General features: G+C 36.4%; 2 protein-coding genes across 7 annotated transcripts in view; one reads left to right on the forward strand and one right to left on the reverse strand.

Moving 5' to 3' along the window:
- The first annotated feature begins 315 nt into the window (after positions 1-315).
- On the forward strand, positions 316-3,106 carry LOC108625556 (glycerol-3-phosphate phosphatase). 5 transcript variants are annotated; one of them, XM_026814062.1, is made up of 7 exons: positions 343-487; positions 554-652; positions 1,572-1,732; positions 1,993-2,130; positions 2,228-2,435; positions 2,666-2,807; positions 2,883-3,106. In XM_026814062.1, exons 2-7 carry the CDS (start codon positions 565-567, stop codon positions 3,067-3,069), a joined length of 924 nt encoding a protein of 307 aa, XP_026669863.1. In that variant the 5' UTR covers positions 343-487; positions 554-564; the 3' UTR covers positions 3,070-3,106. The 5 variants fall into 5 exon arrangements, with proteins under 5 accessions (XP_026669865.1, XP_026669864.1, XP_026669863.1 ...); XM_018025656.2 differs by having other exon boundaries at positions 343-481; XM_026814064.1 differs by lacking the exon at positions 1,572-1,732 and having other exon boundaries at positions 316-487.
- A 1,091-nt stretch (positions 3,107-4,197) lies between these two features.
- Positions 4,198-10,874, reverse strand: part of Grd (GABA-gated ion channel) — a 30,034-nt gene continuing 23,357 nt past the window's right edge. The window contains exons 6-9 of one of the 2 annotated variants that reach the window (XM_018025653.2): positions 10,526-10,666; positions 7,740-7,892; positions 6,733-6,986; positions 4,198-6,105 (exon numbers count right to left, since the gene is read on the reverse strand). In XM_018025653.2, the coding sequence (XP_017881142.1) occupies positions 5,707-6,105; positions 6,733-6,986; positions 7,740-7,892; positions 10,526-10,666 (947 nt within the window). In that variant the 3' untranslated portion in view covers positions 4,198-5,706. The remainder of the gene's footprint in view (positions 6,106-6,732; positions 6,987-7,739; positions 7,893-10,525; positions 10,667-10,874) is intronic. The other variant, XM_018025655.2, reaches the window with a different exon arrangement.

A 10,874-nucleotide genomic window follows, 5' to 3' on the forward strand; every position in this document is an offset into this window, starting at 1 on the left:
GAATAAATGGCATGCGCTAATTCTAACCTAATGTAATATGAAAATGACAAGTATTTATCTAACAATACTGAATTAATATCAATCCCTAACCATAATTTCTAACTGATTTCCGTTGCCGTCTAACTAATTATATTATAAAAGTCCTAACTCGATATGTATTTCTCTGTCCAAGAAATGTTTAAACAATTAATAACAATTGCTGACAGTTGATCAATTTGAGCGAATTACCTCCTATCTCCTATCCGTAACAGCGTTACATATAGCCGAGGGTAATCGTGATCGCAATTATATTTATTGGCGGTCGTGAATGAGATAAGAACAATTTATATATCCCCGTATTACGCAACAAGCTGGGAAGGTCACGTTGCGAATGCGTGCGTGCTTCCTCGGTCAGAGGCTCGTGGCTGTTGTAGCTGTAGCTTGTTTGATTATTCCACTCCTTTCTCAGTTGTTACAAACGGTTAATTAAGATAAGGTGCAGGTACAAGTACGGTCGGCACGCAGCGGTAACTGGAAGTCCGGCTTCACTCTAATTCGAAAACTCTTGTGACAGACAGCCGCAAAATGATAACAAAACATGTGTCGACCTTATCCAAGGTGGAGTTTCAAACATTCATTGATTCCATTGACGTCGTTTTATCTGATTGCGATGGTGAGTAATCTGGTTCAATTAAGTCGGATTTCTTAGACTCATTGATAGACTGCAGATTTTTATGCAAAAGCATTTGTGATGCCAATTTAGGAAATGAAAGAAAGATATATGAGGCTTTGTTAAATTACTATTGGCAAAAATTATTCTTTAGTATTACACAATGAAACACAAAATCATATATAATCTTCCCCTCTAATTTCATAACAAAAATTCAGATCTTCCTCTCTAATCTTATAACAAAATTTAAAATCATGATATGAGCCTTTATAGCATTTCCTGTCAGCTTATATCGGAAACTTCCTTATTATCAAACATTGAGATAAATCATATATAATTTTCTTCTTTGATTTCATACGATAAACTATTATTGCTTCTTCTACTAGCATTACATCAGCAAAAATTATTCCTCATATCTACACAAGGAAATGAGAAGCATGTGTAATCTTCTCTAATCTTATACTAAAAACAAAATCACACATAAAGGAAATTAAAGTAGCCACTATATGCCTTCGTGCTTTTAATTAAAGTAAACTAAATCCTTACCCTAACATAAATAATATAGGAATGTAATCTGGATTGTTTCATTTTTTGTTAAAAAATAATGATGTATTGTGTTGGCAAGAAAATAATTTCGATTCTTGTAAATATATAGCATTGTAAAAACTGAAATTACTTTCATGTCACTACAACATAATTACATTTCTATTATTTTTTTCAATTTTACATATTACGTCCAGTCTTTATGTTTCCTTCACATTTAATTTCGCTACAAATACGTAAAATCTGCAGTCTACTCATTAAACTCAGAAAACTACATAATTTTTATTGCTGGACTTGTCGCATAGTTTCTTTCGATCAATCTTATCATTGTTCTTTTGGCTATTGTCACAAATGGTGTTGTAATCTTAGTAAACCTTAGGCGTGCTCTGGAAAGAAACCGAGGTAATAGAGAACTCACCTGAGACAGTTAACAAACTCAAACAGTTGGGTAAAAAATTTTTTTACATAACGAATAACAATACCAAAACGAGGTCAGAGTTCATAAAGAAATGTAAGGACCTCAAGTACGATGCAACGATAGTAAGTAAGGCTTCTGGTGTCTAGACTGCAGAATAAAACATTTATAAATTTTTCGTTATTTTAAAATTATTGGAAAATAAGCCAGTAACATGTAATTCATGAATTTTACTTTTGATCCTGTCTCGAATTTTATTATTGATACATTTTCAATATTTTCTACCGACACAATTTGTCTATAAATGCATAAAATTCGCAGTCTACTAATATCTCAACGTTCTCAGTTTCAATGAAATATTTATTCTACTTGCTATTATTTGCAGGACGAAATAGTTTGTACTTCCTTTCTGGCTGCCATGTACCTCAAAGAGAAGAAATTTGATAAAAAAGCGTACATAGTTGGCACTGCTGGCATTGCCAATGAGTTGAACGACGAAGGTATCAAACACTGTGGAGTTGGGGTGAGTCCAAATATAAATATTATTCGTTTTTGTACCCCGCAAGGGGCAATAAACAGTATACAATGAGTTATCCTTTTCTAAATTCCATTTATTCCAGCCTGACCCAATGGAAGGCGACGAAGTAGATTTAGTGACGAACTTCAAGCCAGATCCAGAGGTCGGAGCGGTTATCGTGGGCTTTGATAAGTTCTTCAGCTTTCCCAAACTTGTGAAGGCTGCCACTTATTTGCAAGATCCAACTGTTCACTTCTTAGGAACGAATTGCGATACAGAGAGGCCTTCACCGAATACTAACGCGTTTCCAGGTTGGGAGAACGTCTTTCTCCTTACTTATTAGTAGACTGCGGATTTTTATGCAAAATAAATGTTAGTAATAATATTCTTTAACTCATAAATGAAAGGCGAATCTAAATTTTATTCCTTAACTCTGTGTTCAAAATATTTCATTTTGCATAAAACTCCGTAGTCTATTTATTACTTGAACTGTGTACGAATATTTACGAACTTTATTGTGACTTCATGTTAAATACTTCAGGTACTGGTTGCTTCATAACGACGATAGAATCAGCATCTAACAGGAAGGCAGTGATGCTCGGGAAACCAGAACCGTTTCTGAGTGAATATATCACGAAGAAGTATGGTTTAATCCCTGAGCGGACGCTGATGATTGGTGACAAGTAAATATATATATTATTACATCTACTTATAATGCTAAAAATGACGAACAGTTTGTCATAATCATTGTGTTTCAGTTGTAAAACCGATATTCTTCTCGGGAAGCGATGCGGGTTCAAAACTCTGCTCGTGTTGACGGGCATAACAACGCAAGGGGACGTAGATGCGATGAACGCGTCTAATGGTGGTTCCAAGGATGTTACAATTCCAGATTACTATGCCAATGAATTGGGTGACGTATTAAAGATGATCACTTCGTCTTGATGATTCGGATCGACTCAACAGTCTTAGCACTAATTTACTTCCGTTCATATTTTTCTAATCATAATGCATGCCCCAAATTCTGTTCACGTCACAGTTTTTACTCGCTGATTTAAGATTACATATAAAATTACAGAAAAAATACCTAATGAAAAGAAATTGGGATTTTAATTCAATATATACTCGCCCTTATTTAGTCAGTTAACATCTGAAAACAATTTTCAAAAGCTTTTTTCCTTAACGACGGAACAGCGTTTTATGTAAGAATTATTTATCTTCATTTGAAAGCACTAGTATTATCACACGTCGCAGTATCAGGTGTGCATAAACGTTCGATGTAAAGTAGAGCTTTAATGGTAATCTAGGTGTGAGAAAACAAGTACAAACTATCTAGAAATTCAACATAGTACAAACTATTTAGAAATTCTTCCATGCTATTTTTTGACTTGTTTACTACGTATTTTTATAAATGTGAGATTTACGTACAATGATTATATGGAAGCAGGTACACTCAGCAACGGGATTGCCTGAGTATGTTTCGAGCGCTGCGTGCCGGGCGCATGCAGGCTGATTAATTATTACGCAAGTGTTTATTTAATTTACTGATGAGGGTTGACAGTTTATGTAATTACACGTCGTTGTATGTATCTATATAGTGCGAGTAATAAACGTTCAATTCAAAAGTGATGACTTCACTTCGTATCATATGGTTTCCTTATTTTCCTATTTCTAATCACAAGCGCACATATCTGGTAAGGACAATAAACTTTTAAGCTACTTAAACGTTTGCATATTCTTTGTATTCTCGTTTACGTATTTCCACGAACGAAATAACGTTTGCTTAATATTTTGATCACTTGAAATACGATTATGTCAGAGATAGGCTCGAGTCTGGGTAAAGTCTGCGATTTAATCAAGCGCAATGGCCTTGGAAGTATTTGCCTACTTTGAACCATATCAATGTGCATTTTAATACCACTAAATAAGTGTTCGAGATTTATTACTTTAATATTTTCTTGTTCTTTAAATTAAATATTAATCAAAGGATAAAAGATGTAAAATAATTGTTTCAAACTGTTATACATATGTATAAGTGTGTATGTATATGTTATATGAATAATAATTAAGACATTGTTTTTTAAATAGATTTTTATTGTCGCATCTAATACGAATTTATTCGATTTTCCTATCGTTTCATTTCACTCTACGTTCCACTAATAATTGAAACATATTCCGCACGTTTCACCTGACAATAATTTATTCGAGCTGGCACATTCTTCCCTTATTCGTGATCAACACAACTTACAGCTTGGGACAATGTTTCATGGTGGATGTGCATAAGACGTGTTTCCTCCGTAAGTTCACTTCATACACCATTTTTCAGGTCCATGATGGAATGCGCAGCAGGTGACGAAAATGATACCACCGGAAGAACACCCCTTATGTATTCCCACCATGGTTTCTTTAAAATCTGCGCTCAGTATTTTATATTTTATGTCGTTTACCAACGATATAAACAAAAGAGTAACAGGCAATGTCTCGAAGGTGCTATACATATTACAGATATCTTCACGTACATACATTACATACATACATATATCACCGGCAGATTGTAAAATACAGCCATAGTATAAGAAAGAGCAGTAAGCTCGCTCTGTCAAAAAATGTATTAATAATTGACTCTTGCGCGTAACAAAAAAATCGCACAACCAATAACGCGGAGACTTAATTGAGTGTGATTTGGTTTATATTTAATAACATTTACAATTAAAGAAAGTCACTGTGAATGAAAGAAGTGGTCAGGCAGCTGTCTGATTTAAGGATCTCTAAAGCTGACTTCGAGAGTGAGCTTACTTCTTTTTTTTTATACTGTGGCTTTATCTTTCAAATCAGAGCCCACGCATAATTAACAACACGGCGAATCTGTTGGTCATGAGATCATAGGAGCCGACACTGAGATTAAGTCTACCGTCACCTATTGTTCTCTCTTATACTGTGACACAGCAGTGTACAATTGCCTAGTTGTCGTAAGGGACTTGACTGTTTAACGAGACTTCGCACATAGCCGGTAGTTCAAAATTCTCGTGGATAAAACATGACCCAGTAGATATGACACATTCATTAGAACGAGCTGGAATTTTGTGAAGACGATGGTCGACGGGAGAATCCCTGGAATACATTAGCTTCGGATATCTATTAGTTTCTAAGGTATTAATAAGAAACTTTCATAAGAACTGAAGAATCTGCGGTTGCATGCCAGCATTCTCCACGCTGTGTACGTGAAGTATAGCGAAGATATTGTTAATGAGGATAGGCAGCATTAAATACATGAGTCTCGTCTGTATTAATTTGTCTCAGAAACTAAAAAATAACCGCAGTTGAAACGTTATACATGTTTGAGCATTGTCCCCACCCCCTTCAATTCTTCAAAATGTCAACTGATTCCCTTGAGTGAGTCACACCGTACTAAAAAATCGTTTCCATAACTTTCTAAGATTCTTTCTTCATCGCATAAACGATATTATGGTCCACCGGGGACAATTTTCGGCTCCAAGTTAAGAACTCATTTCATTTATCATTTTATTCGGCTAATAACTGTGGCTAAGAACGTTCTGCGGCCTCTAATTTCCGAGACCGATCTCACGTGCCGTTCGCGTTATATACGATACGCTCGCTCCTCGAAAGGTAAGCGTACCAGTAGAACACGTTGATCGCGAGAAAGAACACAGGGAATACAACGCGACTAGCGCGGTCGATTTTTGATACGGAATTGTACCTAGGCGTCCGTCTGCGACGTCTTCTGCCGGACTCTCTTCTGTTCACCTGCGCTGGCCGTGGCGGCGGAGGGCTGCAGGCCACGCAAGACATTTGCCAATGACCCACTGTGGGGTCCCTGACTGGCTCTGGGATCGCGGATAATGGAATCACTTCTATCATCCCGTCTTCGTTCATTGTGAAATTTCGACTAGGATGACCGCGGGCTGTTGGGTTTCCAGGCGTTCTCTTCCGGGACTGGGGCGTCTGAAATTGAACTTTAGACTGTAAAATATTATAATAGTGAAGATATTCTATCGCAGTACTTGAGTTCTAAATAAAGATGAGAAAGAAAGAATTTTTTTCACCACTTCTTTTTTTATATAGAATTATATGTAAACTAAATATGTTGAATATTTCATATGCACGGCGGCGTGGCGAAGATACGAAGTACGTGCGTGTGTGGGAAATGATAGATTATAGAGTTTCACAGAATGTAATTTCTGGGTCATCCTTCGGGTGATAGTTCGCTGCAAATACGTAGCGCAATATCCGAGGAGAATATAAAGAAGGTGAGCCAGTCGTTCATTCATATGACAGATTATTACGCTGACAGAGCAACGACTTCAATTTTTACCTGGCACAGAAATCGGCTTTGTCAATATCACCGAAGGAACGTTGCCAAGATTACACGGTGCTTCGCATCATTCCTTACGAGACACAAGCGTGTCGAACGATTCTCCGCAAGGTCGAACGTCTGTTTTATACAATAAGAAAAATCGTGTCTCCTACGTTAATGGGGGAACATGCCATCGTGATAAGAATAAGTTGTAATTGTTAAAAGCAGTTGGAGTTTTACTCACGTATTGAAAGAACTGTTCCATTATGTTTGGGAATAGATATTAAAATTACCTGGTCTCTTTTCAACGTAACAGTTTTATCTTCATCGCTGGAACTCTCGCTTTCGCTGAAATCGGAGCTGAAGTAACATTCGCCGGAGCCGTACTTCGTGAAATAATGGACCACTGCAAACTGTATGATGGTGGCGAAGATGAACGCGAACGAGAGGAAAACGAAAGAGTCGAGGGCAGTGGGGTAAGGAACTTTCGGCAGGTCGGTACGCGCCTCTAATCCTAGAAACGTCATAGTTAGTACCGTTGTTATCCCTTAAACAGAAAATAAGAATTTTGGAATAGACTATCGAGTTTATAACTCATTGAAGATCATATGAAGGGGTAAAAGTGTCAGCGATGTATAGATTGGCTGTTCTAATTAGCTGCATAATAGCACACGTTATGTATTTTCCGTATTTATCTATCGCATTATCATAATACAGGGTGGGCCGGAAATCGTAGTACAAACGGGCAGGGGAGGCTTCTACGTTGAAAAAGAAGAAAATATTTTGGTATAACATTTTTTCATCCGGAGCTCCGTTTTCGTAAAAATCGGCTCCAAAATTTGTTCAACTTGTAAACGATTTAGTACAATTTAATTGTCGTGTATTCCACTGCTCTTTGTTCTTTTGTTTTTTGTTTTCTTCTTTTTGTACTATTATCAAATTGTACTAAATCGTTTACAAGTTAAACAAATTGTGAAGCCGATTTTCATGAAAACGGAGAAAACTCCGGATGAAAAAATATACCAAAATATTTTCTTCTTTTTTAACGTAGAAGCCTCCTCTGCCCGGTTGTACTACGATTCCGGCCCACCCTGTATATTAACCGTATCGTTTTTTTCTTTAAACTATTACGTGGAACTTCTATATACTCGTTTTCGCATATTTCATATATTTTTCATATTTTATTAACTTAATATTTATTATTATTATTATTTTAGTATAAATAAAATGTAAATAATTTATTATTTTATTTTTTTCTAAATGAATTAAATTTGCAGTGCATGTGTATTCATAGACTTACCAAGCGATACGCGATCTGCGGTGGCTTCACGATTTAACCAAAAGGACACCCAGGATAGGACGACGAGCAACACGCAGGGACCGTATACTTGTATCAGAAAATTACCCATATGCCTCTGGAGATGAAAATATACCAGCAGCATCGAGTAATCCGCTAGGAACAGAAAATGTTTTCATAGCAATTAGTAACTTCGTCTGCTTTACTTTCCTTGAGGGTTTAAAAACTTTAAACTTGAACACGGATAGAAGCATTGAGGTGTACAAAAGACAGTGACCTGCAAATGCCTTATAAGAAAGTTATAATAAAAAAAGAATAATAGAAATTGTAAGTTTATTATAGTATTATTAATTAGTAGAATTTTTAAGAAGAAAGCAGAAACGTGGAGAGAGGCGAATCATGTCTTTGGCTAAGAGTCGTTGAGGACTGTCGGTGTCGAAGGCTTGTTCGAGTACGAAGAAGGGGGGGAGGGAACAGTCTCTTAACGATCGCGAAGAAACTCGATTGGAAACTTTTTATCGGGTCACGTTTACGGATTCTCCGCGGGAATCTTGGAATCAAGCAACCTGAGAAAAGCAGAGGGGGGATTCGTACGAATCCAGGAAGTGTATGCGAGGAAACGACGATTTGGAGAAGGAAATGGTAAACGAGGGAGGCTGAGGTTTCCACTGGACGCTTCCTGGTGAGAGGGACGACGACTAATTGTTCCTTTGCGAAAAGCTCCGTCCCCCTTCTTTTGCATTGCCGTCGACTGACGGGACTGAAGGAGGAGGAGGCGCCGGAGTCCGGAGGACTTCGCCTTTTAATTGGATTAGCATCGATTAAAACACCGCAAACGAGTTGACGTACTCCGTGATCGCGACTTCTGGCGACAGGATCATTTCGTACTTCTTTTCCACTTACTAATGTCATTGTTTTGACAGCCGCATTTCTCAATGTAATCCCGTCGTCGAATTCGACAATAAATTCGAATAATTCATTCAGCAACTGAATATTTATGTTTCTCATTAATTTCTATCTGCTAGAATCGGAGAAGAAAAATGGCAAAACTGTCGAAAATTTGTCTTCGACGGTACTTGAAATTCGGCAAAATCTGAAAACTTTTAAAATGCATTGAATAAATTTTCACATGTCCTACTTGCATTGTAGCACACTTCTCATGATTCTTAGAATATTTTGCACGTAATTTTGCGATAATTTTTATACACCCTGTATATGGCATGCGTATCGTCTTCGCTATTTGCATTCGGTAAATCGAAACGGCGGATTGTGTACTCGAAATAATATGTACGCAGAAAATAACGGGGTGAGGTCAGATGAAGTTTGATAACGTCGTCCTGCCTTGCAAACGGTACGGGCGATGCGAAAAACGCGTGCAAACAAAACGACGCGATGGAGAGCAGCTTTGCAATTGCACAATTGGAGGAGTTGATGATTAATGTGTATGTTTGATTTCGATTCCGGTTGCCATTCCAGGTTCAAACACAGACAGGAATTAAAATGAGTGCGCAGCAAAAATTCAGTAAAAAGTCAGTTTGCAAGTACCCCTTGGAAAAATCTCGGAAAAATCGAACATTTTTTTTTGTTGTTTATTATTAGCAATGTTCTTCCGATGTCTGATTTCTTTTTAAAAAATGCGTTTCTAAAGTGCAGAAACTTTTGGGATTTAATGTATAGCGAATACATTCTTAAATAGCATTCAAATTAGTTATGCAACGTGCTGTTGCTATGTGTGTATAAAAATCAAATCCCAATATATGTATATATGAATAAAAATAAGACTAATTGATAACATCGGATTTTATAAAGAGAAATCTATTTTTAAAAAATTATAGACTAGCAAGTACTTCGTTTTTAAATTATTATTAACAAACCGGTAAAGATATCTTAATGAAACTTTAGAGATACTTATACAGGGCCATTTTGAAGGTATCTTGTAAATTTTATACGATTGCCTGCATTAGAACCAAAGTTATGACAATTTGAATAATGAAATAAGTAGTACAAGTCAATGATTAAGGCGACGTACGACTTATACAATTATTGTAATGTTTGCAATGTATTCATACAATTTTTATCGACAGAAGGAGTATAAAATCCAGTTGTTCGAATACTCTCCTAAAGCTTCCTAGTAAATTTTATTCGATTTCCTCCACTAAAAACAAAGTTACAGCAANTATAAAGAGAAATCTATTTTTAAAAAATTATAGCCTAGCAAGTACTTCGTTTTTAAATTATTATTAACGAACCGGTAAAGATATCTTAATGAAACTTTAGAGATACTTATACAGGGCCATTTTGAAGGTATCTTGTAAATTTTATACGATTGCCTGCATTAGAACCAAAGTTATGACAATTTGAATAATGAAATAAGTAGTACAAGTCAATGATTAAGGCGACGTACGACTTATACAATTATTGTAATGTTTGCAATGTATTCATACAATTTTTATCGACAGAAGGAGTATAAAATCCAGTTGTTCGAATACTCTCCTAAAGCTTCCTAGTAAATTTTATTCGATTTCCTCCACTAAAAGCAAAGTTACAGCAATTTGAAGTAACAAACTCGAATTAGAGTAGAAATTTTAGATAGAATTTGTTTAATATTATGTATGTACGAAAATAAATTATGTACTACAGTAAATATGTATTTATTAGATGTTGTATTCAATATTTTGAAAAATAAAATAATATTAAGTAGAAATTGTGTACAAAATGAGGACATTTACTATCCTTCCTTTGAATAAATTCTTAAATATGATATAAAATAAGGCGCGTATAGAACTCACCATGCGCAACAGTCGGGGGTGCGGAATAATTCGCAGTCGGGTTGGCGACCAAATCGAATTGGGATAATTTCATGTCCTCGGCGATTGCTACTTGTCGCGCGCTGTTCCACTTGTAGATCACGTCCCGCTTCGTATAACCGACTGCAATCAAGAAAATATCTTTCGCTGAGATGCCGTAAAAAAGTGTCGCCTCTCTGATTCGAAGAAAAGTCACCCCCTGGGGGATCGGTAGGGGAAACTTCGTCACGGGTCACAAATCCTTCCCGTTACATCCTCCGTTCTCGAAAAAAGATACAATTACCCGGAATAAAATTCGCTACTCAAGATTATTAAGGTTTCTTCTTTGCTG

This window comes from Ceratina calcarata, unplaced genomic scaffold (assembly GCF_001652005.2).
Source record: "Ceratina calcarata isolate Rehan_Ccalc_2016 unplaced genomic scaffold, ASM165200v1 scaffold364.2, whole genome shotgun sequence".
Classification (NCBI taxonomy): domain Eukaryota; kingdom Metazoa; phylum Arthropoda; class Insecta; order Hymenoptera; family Apidae; genus Ceratina; species Ceratina calcarata.